Below are 19845 nucleotides of genomic sequence, written 5' to 3' on the forward strand. Positions count from 1 at the left end.
ATTTGAAGTAACATTTCAGAAGGATGGGTTTGTAAGAAAGCTGCCAAGATGTTGTGGCCTTAAATGAATTTTTTTTGTTTTTTTTGAGATGGAGTCTTGCTCTGTTGCCTGGGCTGGAGTGCAGTGGCCTGATCTCGGCTCACTGTGAGCTCTGCCTCCCAGGTTCACACCATTCTCCTGCCTCAGCCTCCTAAGTAGCTGAGATTACAGGTGCGCGCCACCACATCCGGCTAATTTTTTTGCATTTTTAGTAGAGATGGGGTTTCACCATGTTAGCCTGGATGGTCTTGATCTCCTGACCTCGTGATCCGCCCGCCTCAGCCTCCCAAAGTGCTGGGATTACAGGTGTGAGCCACCACACCAGGCCTAAATGAATGTTTCTATTATTACCAACCAAACCATCACTACTGGAAACTCAAAAACAACATCTGCCCGTGAGAAGGTGACATTCTGTGCAGTGCCCAGAAACGGCCTCTGTCTTCCTACCTAATTCTGCAGGGTGGGAGCCTCAGGCTCCTGAAAAACACCCAGCTGGCAGTGTACTCACCTCTTCCCCACCTGTCACAGTCCCCTTCTTCTCCAGACCCTTTCTGAGCAGCTTCAACAAGTAATCCGCTCGGGTCTGTAGCTGCTTCCCCTGAGGCTTTTTATCTGTCTCCACTGGCAGAATCTTCAACAAGAAAGGAAGAGAAGCACCCGCCACCACCCACATCCTGGTTAGTGGATCAGGATAAACAGAGACAACAAAAACTGAGCACAGTCCTTTCCCTCCCCAACCACCCAAAATATAGATTAAAGCCTCAGATCCTATCTCATGTCCATGGCTCCCAGTCACTGAAAATCCCTCACGAGCCGTTCTCATTTTACAAAATGGGATGGAGAAATCCAGCTCTCCCAATGGCTCCTACCTGTGCTGTTAACAGGGTAGAACAACTCAGGTAGGAGGGGCTTGTGGCTTCATCTGCTAGAGCATCCCAGCCGTCGTGGATTTCCTCCTTCCAGGAGCAGGGAATCCCTGGAGCTAGGTTAAAGCTTCGTTTTAGATTGAAAATGCTTCTTAGAGCATTGCCGGAGAGCACTGAGCTATGCCAGGACATGATCTCTTCCTTGCTACAACAATTGGGCCTCTTGCCAGACTGAATCTGGTCTCAGTGCTCAAGGCAGGGTGCTGTCACCCTCCTAAAACCCAGATGGGATGAGCACTGTTAAACGTGCCAGGAGCACAACATGGAGCAAATCCTACCAAAATTTGAGCCAGTCAGCCTTCCCTGCTTAAAGCTCCAACCATGGCCTTGCTACTTGCAACAGATAGGGTGGGAGGCTTGATTTTGTGGGAGAAGAACAGCCAACGTTTAATTCCATTACAAAGAATACCTAGGTGACATTCAATCATTATGTGAGGAACTGAAATATGGTTGTTTCAAATGTACTTTTAAACAAAAGGGCCAATAACTAAGGCCAAGGAATGTTTTTATCATTAACAAACTTACCTGGGTATTTATTGTAATGAAATCTGACCTATAATTAAATATCAGAATTTTCAGATTTCTCCTACGGTTTCCCCAAAATTTCACCTGGCTACTGTCTTTTCCCTTTATCTTCATCTGTGAAACAGTGCCACAGACCACTAAAGATGGAAGTATTTCCCAGGAGAATGACTGTACTAATTTCTAATTTGATGCCCCCTCGAAAATAATTAGAAATAAGTAATCAATATAAAAATATTACACAACAAATCTTCTAGAAATCTCTAACATGGTAGGGTTACTTACTTTGTCAGTTAATTTAAGCTCTGGGTCTGTTTTAATTAACTCCCAGTTTCCATAGCCATGTTCATAAATTCCCAGCAACAGGCGAGAATCATCTTCCACCCCCCACTCTACATCAAAATGTGCAGCTTTGACACGACAGGTTAAGCAGTATCTAAAGAAAGTTTAAAAACAGGAAGACATTAGAAGAGGGGCCTTTTTGGCATGTTAAAGAGGAGACAGTAATAACACTATGTAACTACACAAAGTCTAACTTCAAATCTATTTTCTTATGGTACAACCACCTAAGAATGTACACAAAATATACTCACTTTTTTTTTTCTTCAGGGTCCACAGGGATAGATTTATGCAGCATCTCAAACTCTTCTTCATGTTGGATAATGGATTTCACATTAACCTGAACTCCAGATATCTTGATTGTTGGACCTCTCCTTTTCCCTGGTCCTTTTCCTGAAGAATACCAATTTCACATTAGTTAAATGAAAATCTGCTTAAGTTCCACAGAAAACATGTGTCAACGAACCCTGACCTCTTAGTCTCTCTGAATATATCTCTGGCTTGTTATTTTGAAGATATAATCTATAATACAAAATTTTTTCTCAATGTCTGTAAAATAACCTTCGAACATTCAGTTTTTTAAGATTTGGAATTTTTTTAATTCACTGATGTTTATAGTTATATTTTAATCTTCCTGTTTCATACTACTTTGTTTCAAAACTAACAAAAGTAGATTCTGAGGGTATAATATTAGTGCTGAAGGTTTCTCTTTTTGTTTTCCTACCCATCCCACTAGCGGAGGTCAAAAAACTCTCAAGTATTTTAAAGTTGATCTTCACAACACTATTACTGAAAAAACATGAGCTTAAGTTCGTATCTAACACATGTGAAATGATGAACAAGTGGTGGCTTAAGAAAATTACACTAGGCCGGGCGCGGTGGCTCAAGCCTGTAATCCCAGCACTTTGGGAGGCCGAGACAGGCAGATCACGAGGTCAGGAGATCGAGACCATCCTGGCTAACACGGTGAAACCCCGTCTCTACTGAAAAATACAAAAAACTAGCCGGGTGAGGTGGCGGGCACCTGTAGTCCCAGCTACTCAGGAGGCTGAGGCAGGAGAACGGCGTAAACCCGGGAGGCGGAGCTTGCCGTGAGCTGAGATCCGGCCACTGCACTCCAGCCTGGGCGAGTCAGCAAGACTCCGTCTCAAAAAAAAAAAAAAAAAAAAAAAAAAAAGAAAAGAAAATTACACTAACCCGGCCGGGCACGGTGGCTCACACCTGTAATCCCAGCACTTTGGAAGGCCAAGGCAGACGGATTATGAGGTCAGGAGATCGAGACATACTGGCTAACACAGTGAAACTCCTTCTCTACTAAAAATACAAAAAATTAGCCGGGCATGGTAGTGGGCACCTGTAGTCCCAGCTACTCGGGAGGCTGAGGCAGGAGAATGGCATGAACCCAGGAGGCGGAGCTTGCAGTGAGCCAAGATTGTGCCACTGCACTCCAGCCTGGGCGACAGAGCGAGACTCCGTCCCAAAAAATAATAAAAAGAAAAAGAAAGTTACCCTAACCCAAATTTCAAATTAAAATGATCACGGAAGTAAAAACGAAACCCCAATCAAATAGTCCAAGTTGAAATCCACGAGATAATGCTACCTGTTTATGAGAAGAAAACTCCTTTCAACAGAAAATAGGCATAACATATGAACAGACACTTTACAGAACAAAATGCAAGTGACCCTTAGAGATGTACAATCTTGTTCATTAAAAGAAAAATGAAATACCATTTCTCACCTATCAAACTGGCAACACTCCAAACTTAAACTTTAACTATATATTCTGTTTGTGAGGCTTGTAAACAGGTACCAACAAATATTACTGGTGACCATGTAAATGGCACCAGACTTATGCAGAAGGATTTGGGAATATCGAAGCAAAGTATATATGCATTTTCCCAGGACCCAGCAATCCCACTTCTAGAAATTTATCCCAAAGATATGTTGGCAGAGATACGAAATGGTATATTCATTAAATCATTATTCATTGTGGCTTTCTTTATAATAACAAAAGACCAAGAACAACCCAAATATTAAATACTAGAGGAGAAGTGTGAATTGACATCTATCTACATGGTAGAATACTTGCAACTGTAAAAGGAAAGAGGATGATCTCTACATAATGATATGAATTTATCTCAGTCATGAAAATAAGCAGGTGCAAAAGAGAGTATGTTCTCTTCTGTGTAAGAAGGAAAATATACACACATACACACACACACACACACACACTTAAATTTTAAAAAGAAACAAAGGAAAGATAAACTTACAACTAATAGAAACAGTGACCTATTAAGGAGGAAGAGAAGAAGGCTGGGGAACAAAAAAACAAAAACAAGATGCTCCAAATGTACCTTGTTTTATAGTTGTGACTTTGAACCATGTAAATGTTTTTACATAATTAAAAAAATTAAATCGAATCAAAATGAGAAAAGCAATCGCTAAATATTGAAAATAAATGCAAACAAAAGAGTGTAACTGTATATTAAGTTGGTGGCATAACCACACAGAGAAAAGAATAACTTTGAATAATTTAAAAATATATTTTGATTGTATATTGTTAGTGTGATATATTCTAAGATCAAAAAGAAATGCAAAGAAATTACACTTTGCATTTGAGCATTTTTTTGTTAACAGTAACATTGGTATTGATGTTTGGAAACATATGTTTAGGATAAAGCAAATATGTAATTATGTTAACATTTTTAGAAACAAAAATTTCAACCTAAGGGAAAAGAAGTATCAATAATATTCCATTTAGGCCGGGCGCGGTGGCTCACGCCTGTAATCCCAGCACTTTGGGAGGCCAAGACAGGCGGATCACGAGGTCAGGAGATCGAGACCATCCTGGCTAATACGGTGAAACCCCGTCTCTACTAAAAAATACAAAAAACTAGCCGGGCGAGGTGGCGGGCGCCTATAGTCCCAGCTACTCGGGAGGCTGAGGCAGGAGAATGGCGTAAACCCAGGAGGCGGAGCTTGAAGTGAGCTGCGATTCGGCCACTGCACTCCAGCCTGGGTGACAGAGCAAGACTCCGTCTCAAAAAAAATAAAATAAAATAAAATAAATTAAAAAATAATCTTCCATTTGATCTAGAAATGTCAGCCTGGATTCAGAATATGCTGAATACCAGTTTACAGGAAGTACAGGTGTGAGGAAATAAGTTAACACCAAGAAGAAGCAATCAGCCAGATCCAGAATGTGAACATGCACAAAAAAAAGAGGGATTTTGGGGAGAAGGGAGTGCTGTAAGGGAACAGCTCCACAAGATACTATGAGATAAAAAAAGCAAGCACAGAAAAGTGTGCATGCTGTACTACCATTTAAAAGGGAGAAAACATTATTCATTTCTCAAAAGCATCAAGAAGTAATAGGAATATGTTTTTCAGTTTTAAGCCATGTAGATGTATTACTTATTCAAAACAATTACAAAGAAAACATACTGGATGTTAAACCTAAAGTTTACTTTTGGGTGTATTCTGAATGTTATAAAAGCACATATTCAGATCATTTTGCAAACCATACAAGTTATTTGTCTTTTACAAAAAAGAACGTATCTTAAAATAAGTTTTGACTCTCTTGAAGATATTTTTAAATTATATCAAATTCAATAATAACCTTTAAGAGAAAAAAAGAAAATTTCAAAGCACAAATACTCACTTCTTAATAATAGCTAACACTGCAAGCTAGACACTATGCTAAACAATTTACAAGTATGGAATTATTCAATCATCCAAATCCTTTGAAGTAGATATTGTTACTCTATTTTGCAAATGAGATAGTTGAAGGGATATAACTTGACCAAAGTCTTATAACTAGGAAGTGGTAGAACCAAAATTCCAGATAACTGACTGCCTCCTTTTCTGGAGCCTGAACATTTAACTACAGCTCAACGAAGCTGCAGAAGGGTAGCCTTACCTAATAAAGGCTGCCCAAAAAAATGCAGAAATGGCACAGATAAACCACAGTCTGGAGAAGTAGAATGATAACAACTTCATTTCTTTATTTAACTGATTTATTTATATTTTGAGACAGGGTTTTGCTCTGTCACACAGGCTGAAGTGCAGTGGCATGATCTCAACTCACTGCAGCCTCTGCCTCCTGGGCTCAAGTGAACCTCCCACCTCAGCCTCCCATGTAGCTGCGATTACAAGTGTGCATCCTACTACTCTCAGCTAATTTTTAAACTTTTTGTAGAGACAAGGTCTCACTTATATATTGCCCAGACTGGACTTGAACTTGAGCTCAAGTGATCCTCTGGTCTCAGCCTCCCAAAGTGCTGGGATTACAGGCATGAGCCACTGCACCTGTCCTCCCTCATTTCTTTTAAGTTCACTATGAGGGTGCCCTTACCAATAACAACTTCAGAGTTCTCTCCTCACAAGCATTCCTATACCTCTTGCTTTTAAGGATATCACACAGGACAGGCAAAATCACTTTCTGGTATCAAAGAGAAAACACATTGCATGTCCAATCCAATGAGAACAAATTCTAGTGGCATGAAAATCTCAATGTAACAAAAATGTTTACAATATTCATCCAATATTTTATTTATTCCAATTAATTTTCTAAATCCTTTCTGTTTGCCATAACACACAATATATATCCAAGATAATTAACAACGCTTGTGCTCTATAACACCTCTTATTTGCAGGAAAAATACAGAGGTGTCCACCAAGCTTTGCCCCTGGGTTTTACATCACTCAAACGAATTTAAACTTTCTACAGCAACATAAAAAGAAACCATTTCATCTTGTTCTTCACTCTACACCTTCTGCAAATCAACTTCATTTGTGAGTAGACCTGTAGGAGCATAGAATATTAAGCTCACAGAAACGCAGCTCAGAATAAACACCTCAAAGCACGAGGCATGTGTGTTCCTCAAGTCTGTCCTCAAAACGCCCTTTAGCAACAGAAATCCAGTCCACGAGTGCCAGCCTGTGAAGACTCACTAAAGCCAACTTCACTTACCCTCGCTGGCATTTTCTTTCAGCTGCTCTTCATATTCCTGCATTGCTGACACACAACTGTTGTGGATCAGTTCACCCAGGCGCTTCAGATCTGCCACCGACTTATCTACCAGCTCAGCATCACGTGCTATGCACTCCAGCCTGAGAAGGAACAAATATGGGGACACTTCAGCGCCCTGTGCCCACTGTTCTTAAATGTCATGAGATGCCACTAGGCCTCATATAAGCTTCTCCTGCAAAGACACTTTTCTTTGTGTTCCTTTAGTGGTCATTCTAAGGCTCCAACAAGAACCCCTGGACATTGAAGGCTAACATATTCATTTTCCATCATAAAGAATTGTGTCTTGAATATTCCACAAAACAAAACAATTCCAAAAAACAGAGAGGAAAGAAACAACGAAAGCAAACTTTATTAAATAAATAGGCTGTTAGTGGTAGTAGGTGAAGTGCCTGAACACCATTTGTACTAGTTTGCTTCTTTGTATTCACTTTCCTTTCTCCAGCCTACTTTCATTCACTGCAATGTTCCTAGAAGCAGAGTATAGTTACTTCTACTACATGTTTAGTTGATCTCCATGTCATATGAAGCACACAAATATATTAACTATATGTTTAGTTGATCTCCATGTCATATGAAGCACACAAACATATTAACAGCTAAAAAATAGGCTGTCAAAAGGTGCCAAGCCCCCTTTTCCACATCCTATTGGCTTTTACAGTAACTGGCCCAAAGACAGGCAGTCTACCCCTGGGTGGTCAGCAATAGTCCTGGAAAGATGCAACTGACTTTCTTGGCTTTGCTGTGGCTTAATGCTACACATCACTACCTCCTCTCCAAATGGAGAGGACCAAACAAAAACAGACTTGTAATTTTCACCCACTCGAGAAATGTGTCAGAAGAAAGAGAAGGGAACCCAATATTTCCTTTAAGTTAGGGCTTTTTAGATTTTATAGAAAGCAAAGTACCAAACTATTTGAAATAGAGTCTTCTGTTAAAATCCAACTTCTGAATCATTTTCTAAATGCTTATAGAATAGCAACAACAGCTACCCTTTTGGAAGTTATTATTGGCAAGGCTATATGAGTCCTTTGCATTTATTCCTCATAAAATCCTGCTAATTAGCAGAAGATTATAAAATCATCAAGAGCCTTTTACCTTTGACATTATTAAATCTAAGAACTAGGACACAAATAACTAAATACATTCTTTTCAACTGGAGTTATTATGAACATCTCTCTGGAAATTATTTCACGCACTATGGTTTTGAATATACTTGCTTCATCTCCCTCACAAAGGTGAAAGTCTTTTTATGGATGGCCTGTCTTTACCATCTTCGTCATCCCTCTGCAGAGGGACATGAATCAACAGGCACCCAATATATAAATGTTTGTAAATGAATGTTTCCAGAAAAAAAAAATGTTCCCGGCATTATTATTAAATGGAAAAAATTACCAAAAAAGAACGTACTATATAATAAAAGCAAAAAAGAGGAAGATAAGGGACTATTATACTGAACTTACCGTTCAAGAGGGAGACCAAACTTCTTATAAGCCTTGATGAACCTAAGAATAGGATCAATAAAACATATTAAAAAACAGAGACTTACTTTAGTTATGTTGATGCTAACATATTCTGTGATGACATATGAGCCATGCAAATTGTCAAAAGTAGTGTAGGCTCGATCCTTGCAACTACTGAAAAAATGAATAAATGTTGAATGTCTCTGAAACTAGTCAACTTAAAATAATGACTGCTAAAAATCTATTCAAATTAAAGATCAACTTTATTCTCAGTGACTGTCCATAAACCTGCTTAGATATATGCTAGAGAACTGCAACTTAGCTCTAATATCCTTTTAAGAAGGTACAAGTTTATAGACTTCATTGTGCCATAAAGGATTCAATCATCAAGACTCAATTGTGATAAACCCTTACATCGTTTTCATCAGTGTGTTCAGTTCACCATTGTTACCTTCAATACCGTATTTTTCGTTATTAGAAAACCAATGATTTTTTAGCTGTTAAGATTTTTTTGACTGTCTCAAATAGTTTTTGGATTAAGGCAAAGTAAAATATGATTTAAAACTTCTTAGGCAAACGATTTTGGAAACTCTACTGACCTCTCCTCCCAAAAATCCAGTCTATCTTCCCACAAGTCTCTACCCTAAACTATGCTACATACCAACTCATGCCATCATCCCCATTCCTACAGGCTGGTCTCAGTACTTTCCACTAAAAACCAGGACCTCATGACACATCAAGGGCATCATGTAATATGCCAAATTACTACGATAATTGGGTTATATAACTGTGTAAGGACAGACATTAAAGGAAAAAATGGAAATGAGAAGATATGGCTACAGAATAAAATGGGACTGAATATGACAATAGCTAAAAACAACATTAAAGAAACAGCACAGATACAAGGGTTAGGAAGATATTATATATGAACATAAACCTGAGGATTACTCCTTAACTCTGCATTTCTCCTTCTTGACAGACACTGAAATATTTTATATCTAAATAACACTTCAGATATGGCAGACTAACAGTCTGTGAAAATATGCTGCTCCATAAAAGCAATAGGAATGCTGGCATAAAGTGTCATAATCAGTATTGTCACAACCCTGGAAATTAACCAAATGCATGCAGCTATCTAAGAAATTTATTCAAGAAAATGGCTCATAGCCATCTAAGAAATTTATTCAAGAAAATGGCTTAGATCCATCTAAGAAATTTATTCAAGAAAATGGCTCAGCAAGCTTCAGGGCATTTTTTAACTTGCACTATTCCCACCCCCTTAACCCCAGCTGCATGACAGCCTTGAAAACTAACACTTCTGCAACTACAATAGCTGTGCCAACCAGCAGCGTAGCAGCCACTGGAGGGTGAAGAAGAGGCTGGGAGTTCTACAAAAGCCCTATTCCCACAGAATGACTGGACCTGGCTAACAGCACCCTGAGAAGCTCCATTCTCAGGCTTGTCTTTATTGGACTGACCCAGAACTCACTCAGTGTGAATAGCCCTGTCCACAATTCATTGGTCAAAAACAATTAGATGCAAAGGTTTAACATCATGACGGCCTGAGGCAACATTACCAGTTGGAAATAACAAAAGGCTGAACAAAGACAAAAAGAAAAACTGGAGGGAAAGATGTCCATAGGATAGATACTCTGAAAAGCTCTGACACATGTGCTGGTCTGTGTCCATGCAGAGGAAAGATTTCAGAGGGTCCTTCCGCACATTCCTCGGACACCCTCTGTGCTTTGGCTTCCTGTCATCATCAGAGTCTTCCGTCTCACTCTCAGAAGCAGAGGATCTCTGGGCCTGCCTCTTAGACTCCCTGTCAGAGTCACTGTCATTTGTCTGAGCCTGAGAAAGACCTTGAGGAACTGTGCAAGCAGGAAATGAAAGTTAAGGCAGAGTTGTCAACTGCCTTCCAGATCATTGAAACATGCCCCAACACACAAGGCTGATAGACTTACAGGGTCAAAGCATTTCAACAAAGGCTGACAGACTTACAGGGTCAAGGCATTTACGGAAATCTCTGTTCAATCATTAGCTGACCACTAAGCTAAAGGAGTAGAGACTACACATAACATGACAAGGATCACATAACATGACAAGGAATACAGACTTCAGAGAACTAGTACAGGAAAGTCACTAAACAAGCAAATACAATAGCAGCGGCAAACACAACGTATGGCTGGGAGGGGAGATCTGATTTCCAGAGTTGCCATATGACTTAAAATGTCCAATTTTTCAAAGAATAAATTGTGGGACATACAGAAAACCAAAAAGTAGGCTGGGCACGGTGTTTCACGCCTGTAATCCCAGCACTTTGGGAGGCCAAGGCGGGTGGATCACCTGAGGTTAGGCGTTGGAGACCAGCCTGGCCAACATGGTGAAACCCTGTTTCTACTAAAAATACAAAAATCAGCCGGACATTGTGTTGGGCACTTGTAATCCCAGCTACTCAAGAGGCTGAGGCAGGAGAATCGCTTGAACCCAGGAGGCAGAGGTTGCAGTGAGTTAAGATTGCACCACTGCACTCCGCCTGGGTGATGGGAGCAAAACTCCATCTCAAAAAAATATATATATATATGAAGTATACATAGGAAAAAAAGCAGGTAATAGAAACCATCCCTAAGGAAGTCTAGCATGTAGGCTTATCAGACAAGGATGTTAATGAGCTATTACACATCTTTACAAGAGTTAAAAAAAAAAATCTGTCTGGAGAATTAAAAAGAAAGGACAAAAATGTTATCAATAGAAACTGAAAGGCTGTTTAAAAACAGACATTTTTTAAAGAGTGAAATAGAAATTCTAGAGTTGAAAACTACAGTAACGGAAATGAAAAAAAATCACTGGGGAGGCTCAGCAGCAGGTATGAGCCTGAAGAAGAAAAACTGGCAAATCTGAAGATAGGCCAATTGAGACTATCCCACGTGAGAAACAGAAAAAAAGAAATTAGACTTTCTTTCAAAAATGAAGATGAAATTAAGACAGTGCCAGCTAAGCCAAAATAGAGAATCCGTTGTTAGCAGACCTGCCTCAAAAGAAAATGCTAAAAGAGAGTCCTTTGGGCAGACACAAAAGGACATAAAATAGTAACTGAAATCACATGAAGAAATAAGAGCACCCATGGAATAATGAAGTAAATATAAAAACAGTATACATGTATTTTTGTTTGTAACTCTTTTCCTTCTATCTGATTTTAAAAGACAACCAACTAGGCTGGGTGTGGATGGCTTACGCTTCTAATCCCAGCCCTTTGGGAGGCCGAGGCACAGCGATCACCTGAGGTCAGGAGTTCAAGACCAGCCTGGTCAACATGGTGAAATTCCATCTCTACTAAAAATACAAAAAAATTAGCCAGCGTGGTGGCGGGCGCCAGTAATCTCAGCTACTCGGGAGGCTGAGGCAGGACAGTCACTTGAACCTGGGAAGTGAAGGTTGCAGTGAGCCAAGATTGCACCACTGTACCCCAGCTTGGGTGAGAAGAGCAAAACTCCGTCTCAGAAGGAAAAAAAAAAAAAGAGACAACTAACTATATAAAGTATTAATTATAAAACTGCACTCATGGGTTTACAATGTGTAAAGATGTAATGTGTGACAACAGCACAAATGGGGGTGGTAAGCTATAACTGGAGCAAAGTTTTTATAATGCCATTGAAATTAAATTGACGCTAATTCAAAGTAAATTGTTCTAAGATGTTACTTGTAATCTCCAGGGCAATCACTAAGAAAATAAGTGAAAAAATAGTTTTTTTTTTTTTTACAGGTAATTAAAATGGTATATATTTAACACAAAAGAAAGTAGTAATGGGGAAATAAACAAAAAGGACATGACATACAGAAAACAAATAGCAAAGTGCAGACATAATTCCTACTTTATAATAACTGCATTAAATGTAAATAGACTAAACACTCTAAGAAAAAAAAGAGATTGGCAGAAAAAATATTTTTAAAAATTTTTAAGACACCTTTTTTTTTTTTTCTTTTAGACAGAGTTTTGTTCTGTCACCCAGGCTGGAGTGCAGTGGTGCCATCTCAGGTCACTGCAAACCTCGGCCTCCCGGGTTCAAGCAATTCTCATGCCTCAGCCTCAGCCTCAGCCTCCCAAGTACCTGGGACTGCAGGTATGTACCACCATACCTGGCTAATTTTTTGTATTTTTAGTAGAGGGTTTCGCCATATTGCCCAGGATGGTCTCAAACTCCTAGGTTCCAGTGATCTGCCTGCCTTGGCCTCCTAAAGTGCTGGGATTACAGGTGTGAACCACCATGCCTGGCCAAATACCATTTTTTAAAATTTCAAATACCGAAAAAGAAAGCTGGAGTGACTATACTATTATCAAACTGAAAATAGGCATTAAAACAAAAATTATTACTACAGACAGAAACACATGTTACAATAATAAAAAGGCCAACCAAGACCTATCGATTATAAAAAATATATACAATTAATAAGAGTCCAAAAACACAGGAAGCAAAAACTGACAGAATTGAAGGAACAAATGGATCATATAAGAGTAACAGAGATGTCAACATCCCATTTTCAATAATGGGAAGAACAACTAGGCTGGGCACAGTGGCTCAGGCCTATAATCCCAACACATTGGGAGGCTGAAGCGGGAGGATACTTGAGGCCAGGAGTCTGAGACCAGCCTGGGCAACATAATGAAACCTTGTCCCTACAAAAAAAATTTTAATTAGCCAGACATGGTAGCACATGCCTGTAGTCCTGGCTACCTGGGAGGCTAAGGCAGGAGGATCACTTGAGCCCAGGAGTGTGAGGTTACAGTGAGATAGGATCATACTCCAGCCTGTGCAAGAGAGCAAGATTCTGACTCTACCAAAATAACCACAACTACACAGAAAATCAATAAAGAAATTAAAGACCTGAAAAACACTAAGCCAAATACAGCTATAGAACACACTGCCCCATAGCAGAAAACACATTCTTCTCAAAATCATACTGGGAATAGGGAGCAAGAGGAGGTAGGGTGTATATATATACACTACAAGTTTGGCTACAAATTCAAAATTGTTAAGACGATAAGTACAAGAGGGATGTGTTATATGCTATTCTGTCAGTAATTTGAAATATTTCTATTTTTCCATAGTAAATTAAACAAGGAAAGAAGAATAGGTGTGACCTTTAAGTGAAAAGAAACACCTCACAGTTTCAAATATATGAAACTTAAAGGACTATTTAATATAATTATAATATGGATTAGGCCTTAAAACCATCCTTATACTTTCTATTTTCTTCAGGCTTAAAAAAAAAAAAAAAAAGATGGAAACTGGAAAAAAAAAATTTGTAAGCAATAATTTTAGATTTTTTTTTTTTGGGAGGACAGAGACATTTGAATCAGATACCAAGAAATGTATAGTAATCTCACATAGAAAGATGTCTAAAACTGATTTTAAATGGGATCAGGGAAAGCCACGTGCTGAACAACATGTTGTACATACTACTTATAAACCAAAGCAAACCACCAGCAAACTGATATCAGTACTAAAAGGGGGTGGGACTGGGATTGTGGGGGAGGGGAGAAGTAGTGAGGGTAGACATATTTGTACCATTTTTATTTTTGACTTTTTTTATATACAGATATATAAGTCTGTATATATATGTATGTCAATTATCTTTCCCCCAGCTGAACTTTGCGAAAATGTTCTGAATAACCAGAGAATAAGAGAAACAGAGAGATGAACAACAAATAAAAGTGATCTCAACAGAAAGAAACCTTGGAGAAAGAAGAATAATCCTAAAGATCTGGGACAGGACCCAGCTTCTCTGCCTTTTTTGTAGTATAAGCCTCTGCCTACCCTGTCACAATGTCCAGGATCCAGTCAACCCAAGACTTACAGTATGCATTTCCAAACAAGCTCAGTGAGACAGAACCTCCACCAACCTTCGGATCTCTGCATCAGTAAATCCCTCCACGAGGTCCTTCCGCACACTCCTGGGACGCCCTCTGCGCTTTGGCTTCTTGTCATCATCAGAGTCTTCCGTCTCACTCTCAGAAGCAGAGGATCTCTGGGCCTGCCTCTTAGACTCAGTGTCAGAGTCACTGTCATTTGTCTGAGCCTGAGAAAGATTGAGGCAGTCACACTGTAACAAGTGCGAAGTTCAAGTGGTGAAAGGACTAAGAGAAGGCCATCTTAATTCTTTAGTACTCAGAACTTCTCATCACATCAGAAAAGTCAATTTTCCTTTGACAAATAAGGGGACAGAGGTCTTGGAGAAATACCCACTTAGGATAGTCATACTTTCAGAGACATTGAAATACAATGACAAGTGAACTGGATTAAAAATATTTGGATATTTTTACAATATCCCATTATAAAACAGGTTCATGTTTACTTCTTTGGGCAAGTAATTTTACTCTTTGTGCCTTTCTCATTTGAAAAATGAAGACAACAGTAGCTATAACATACGGTTTTTAGTAAGTTAAAGCTCTTAGAAGTGTGCCTAGCACACTGTAAGGGCTCAATAAATGGTAGCTAGTGTTACCTCATACTGATTTACTGTAACCTTGAACAAATCTGTGTCTATTATCTCCAACAAAATGGGTAACAAAACTTGTTCTACCTATTTCGATGTTGTTACAAAAATAAAATTAGATAGTGTCTGTGATGGAGCTTTGTGAACTCTGAGGTTGGTATGTGTTTCTTATTTATAGTTACATAATCCTTTAGTATTTATAGCAAGTGCTGTGAACTGTTATGGACAAACAGAGGTTTGACTTTCTGAAAGTTGAAGGCAGTGGCAATTAGAGCCAAATTGTGAGAACTACTGGTTCTAATCTCAAAGGCAAAATGCAAACTTCTGGAAATTTCATATCCTGTTTATCAGCTTCACAAAGAGCCAATCTGCAAAGACCAAATCCAATGTCTCATGGGTGTGCTCATGAGCTCTGCAGATTTCTCCACTTTACTTTGTTAAGTTTCCTACAGTGTCAACTCTGCTCTTGAAGCCTCTGTGTCAGGGGAACAATGCAAGGCCTCTTCTTTGAATAATCAACACTTCTGTAGCCTTCACAACATAAGAAGTAATTTCATATCTTTCATCTCACTTGATCACCTTTTTAGTGGAACTCCGAATTCGAGGCAGCATATAAATTTCTTCTAGCTCCTTCTGCCGCTCTTCCTCCTCTACTTTTTTCCTTTGTTCCTCTGGAATGATCTCATCCCAGTCCTTGTGAGGACGCTCTTCCAGCTCTTCTTCATCTTCCATTGTTGCAAAGTTGGCAACCTTAAAACAGACAACTCATTGTCTGACTGACATTTCCCTATTTCTAAACACCATCTGCTAAAACAACAATTTATCCAGTGTTTTTAATCTAAGTAGACACTGTGAATAATAAGACTTTTGTGATATTACATAATCAGATAATCAATTTTCTATTAGTTTTTCCTTATTCCCCTCCAAAATCAACTTGTCAAATCCTCAAGTTCATCATATCATAAATTTTACTGAAAAGCAGGGAAACAGCTACAAAGATACAAATTGTTTTTATAAGTTTTACTGAATGAGCTGTTATAAATCATAAAAATGTCCTAATACTAATGATAAAATTTAGATTTACTTAGATATAAAATGCTTAATACCTAATACTCCATGATGAACCTACATTTCTATAAGTTGTATAGAGTTCATTTGAAACAATGCATAACTCAAAGCACTCATTATCATCTAGCCAACTGGTTGCCTTATTCATTTTTATCAAAAATATGAAAGTTAAAGACGTGTGGTGATTTCATATGCTCACAAGTGCACTTTAGTCTTAGGAAATAAAATGAAAACATAAAACGGAAAACATTTAAATCTGGAAGAATATTCTCTTCATTTCATATCAAATATTATTTAATATCTGATATGTATCTGTACTAAAACAGTATATAACCCAGAAAGAAAGCCATCTAAGTGTATCCATTTCAAAGTACCAGACGAGGGGTACACAGAAACATCTACCACCTCTGGACAGCCTCTGGGCAGTGGCAGGCAGCCTCCAGCCTGGCTCCGCATTCTTCTTATTCCTTCCCTCCTAGCCTTTGAGACAGTCATAAGGTGTAAATGAGCTTCTGGAGACTCCATTCCTTAAAGTCATTTGGAGCTGACAATGAAGTCAAGTTAAGACTCTCACTTTATGACTTTTGGCTAAAATTAACTAAAATTAAGATTGATGTAAATAAATATGCACATATGTTAGTGGTTCATGCAGTAAGAAATTTAACCTTTCCAAAAGGGACATAGTGGTTAAAGGCCAGACTCTGGCCCTTAACTTAAAATAGTGCTTGAAACACAGTAAGAGTTAACACAAGTGCGGGTTTTTATTGCTGAAGAAAGGAGCAGGAGTCACAGAGGTGGAACTGAACTGAAACAGTGCAATGGACTGAATGTTTATATTCTTCCCAAAAGTCATATGATGAAATCCTAACTCCCAATGTAAGGTGTTAGGAGGTCATGAGGGTAGAGTCTTCATAATAGGATTACTGCCCTTATAAAAGGGACCCCCAGAGAGCTCTCCAGCTTCTCTCTCTCTAGCATGTGAAGGTAAGAAAACTCAGCAGTCTGCAACCTGACAGCCTCCATCAGAACCTGACCATGTTGGCACCCTGATCTCAAACTTCAAATCTTCAGAACTGTAAGAAATACATTTCTATTGTTTATAAACCACCCAGTCTATACTACTTTATTGCAAGAGCCCAAACTGACTATGACAAACACTAATAATTCACCTTCACCCTTCTCTACCCCATCCCTCTGCATCCTGACACATTAATCTAGGGCTGTTGGGCCCATTCAACTCCATCCTTGTTCTTCCATTGAAACAACTTCTACCAGTGGCCAGCTTTGGAGCTAATCACACAATATTGCTTCCTTCCAAACACTTCACACAGTTTCCCGAATCCTAATATGCATGCTGCACTTAGCCATCATTGCAATCATCAGGTCTCTCTTGCTTCTCTACCTCCATGCAATCAACCCATGGTCAATCCTTCCTACCATGCTGTCACATGAATCTTGGAAACCTTTGCCATTTTGACTTTCCTGTGCCTTGCAAGCCAATCTCCCACCTTGGGATAGCCAACTGATCCAATTTCTCTGACCTCAAAAGTATTGCTGGTGAAAGTCATACGACCCTGCTGACTGGCTCCACAGCAAAGCTGTATCATCTCAATTCAGCTGACTCCCTATCAAGTTCCTCCCAACAACTCCCTGCCTCATCCATGGTTGTCCCAAATCTTTTCCACTTCTCAAGCAAACACCTCACTTACTTAACTCGTCATTAAGAGCATAAATTAAACTCCCACAGCATCTCTTTCCTCCTCTTCCCTGAAGTGTACTTGTCCTTTTTCTTCCCAATGCCAAGTCTTCCATCTGTGCTTTTGACTGTATCCTTTCCAGTCTCCTCTGTGGCAATGTGCCATCAAATCATTTCTTTCCTGAGAACCTTCAATATCTCCCTATACTCAAGTTCTTTTCGCAAACTAGAAACATGGTAACATCTTTCAAAAACCTTGTCTTGCTTCAATCTTCTAGCCACATAATTTAGAGTCCCTGTACTCTTCTAAGCTTTTTAATAACGTTGATACTCTGTGCTGCCAACTCCTATCATCTGGTGCCCAGCTTCTGTGTTTAGTCCTCATTTCATGTAATTTTCTGTTATATGAGACACCACTGACACCTCTTTCTCTCACTTACCAAACAAACAAAAAACTAAAATCTCACCAAGTCATCAGAGCCTTCTAATTGTCATCTACTCTTTTCCTATCTTTGACCTCTCTTTGGCATCTGATCTATTAACGTGTCTTGCAATGCTCCACACGTCCTGGTTCTATACTCTGTCCTGGCTCTCTACCTAGCCCTCTCTTCAGTGATTTCTTTTCCTCCACACACTGACTCTACACAGGATAGCCCACTTCAGCGGTTACCTTTGTGGGGAGGACTGCAGAACCTACATTCACAACATACTTACAATTCAGAGAACGATATTGAGGATATGACTCAATTCAGGTAAAGAGAAAAGCAGAGTGCCTAGCACAAAGAAAGTGTTCACAAACATTAGTATCATTAATGAATCAATGCTGAGAACTCTCTCCCACAAAGATCTTCATACCTTGAACTGTGAGAGAAGCTCATCTGTTGCACTTGTTGACACTTCATTCTCTCTCGTTTCAGCCAACCGCAAAATTTCATCTATATCCATTTCCTAAAAGAACAAAAGCCAACACAAATAGAATAAAATGGCAACAGAGGAGTTGCCTAGTTGCCCAGAAATTATTAGTATTTACTGAAAATGTTTGATGCAAATAAACCAACTCTCCTTTCTGATAATTCATTTACTTTCAGTTTCAACTCTAAATCCTTTACATCTAATGTCTCAAACTATTATTTATACAAATGACAAGGTGAAATTTCAAAAATTATAACAAACAGAAATGGGAGAAAAAAATCACCCCAAAAAAGTATCCTCAAATGCTTTATTAATTCCTTCCTACTCAATTCAGTAAGAGCTATGAGAGTCCTATGAAAGAAAAACACACTGTCCTTCAAGTAATTACTTTTTCTTTAGAAAAGCCTCTAACAGTATCTTCTTACAGAAAATTTAGACTCTCACAGATCATACTTCTCAAAAAAATTTCCCTTTCCTCATTGTTAATTACCTGTGGTTCTGATTCCTCCCCTTCCAGTTCTTTGAAGAGATCTTCTGCTCCAAATTTCAAAATAGCTGTCAGCTCTTCTTTATTAAAAGGATTTGAGCTGTGGAAGTAAAATGTAGTTGGGAGAAACATCAAATAACCTCTAAAGCGTTCTACATCAGAATAACTATCCTTCAGAAAGAGGTCAAATAACTGTTGAAAATATAAACTCTGCCTCAAGAAAAATGATTTCTCAACCATCTCATTTTCTATCTACAGGATGAGTCTGTGATGGTAACCCTAAACCACCAGAATAGAAAATTAGTTACAGTCCTACTGGCTTACCTATTGTATGGGTAAGCCAGAAAGGTGACTAGCAATGTTACAGAATGGAGCTCTTTCCTTTGCGCTTTGACTCAGAAAGTTACAATTCACCAAGAATTTTCAACCTTCTCAACTCCGGTCCAAAATAAAAGAGCTAGGCTTTTCTCATCTAGGTTCCTCTTAAACAGAAAACTATCTGAAAACATTCTATTTAGGAAGGGCTAATTTGAATACATCTTTAACATAGCTGCAGCCGGGCGAAATGGCTCATACCTATAATCCCAGCACTTTGAGGGGCTGAGGTGGGCCTATCACTTGAGGTCAGGAGTTCGAGACCAGTCTGGCCAACATGGAAACAACCTGTCTCTACTAGAAAAAAAAAATTAGCTGGGTGTGGTGGTGCAAACCTGTAGTCCCAGCTACTTGGGAGGCTGAGGAATAAGAATCACTTCAACCTAGGAGGCAGAGGTTGCAATGAGCCAAAGTCGTGCCAGTGCACTCCAACCTGGGCAACGAAGTGAGACTCCATTTCAAAAACAAACAAAAAACAAAGCTGCAACACCGCC

General features: G+C 39.1%; 1 protein-coding gene across 3 annotated transcripts in view; it reads right to left on the minus strand.

The window, feature by feature from the left end:
• CHD2 (chromodomain helicase DNA binding protein 2) overlaps nt 1-19845 on the minus strand; it is a 131444-nt gene that overhangs the window by 29217 nt on the left and 82382 nt on the right. For all 3 annotated transcript variants that reach the window (XM_050798026.1, XM_050798027.1, XM_050798024.1), the window contains 9 exons: nt 18980-19076; nt 18433-18525; nt 15393-15563; nt 14221-14396; nt 8319-8360; nt 6799-6938; nt 2081-2219; nt 1773-1923; nt 548-670 (listed from right to left, as the gene is read on the minus strand). In XM_050798026.1, coding sequence (XP_050653983.1) covers nt 548-670; nt 1773-1923; nt 2081-2219; nt 6799-6938; nt 8319-8360; nt 14221-14396; nt 15393-15563; nt 18433-18525; nt 18980-19076 — 1132 coding nt within the window. The remainder of the gene's footprint in view (nt 1-547; nt 671-1772; nt 1924-2080; nt 2220-6798; nt 6939-8318; nt 8361-14220; nt 14397-15392; nt 15564-18432; nt 18526-18979; nt 19077-19845) is intronic.

This window comes from Macaca thibetana, chromosome 7, assembly GCF_024542745.1.
Source record: "Macaca thibetana thibetana isolate TM-01 chromosome 7, ASM2454274v1, whole genome shotgun sequence".
Taxonomy (NCBI): Eukaryota; Metazoa; Chordata; class Mammalia; order Primates; family Cercopithecidae; genus Macaca; species Macaca thibetana.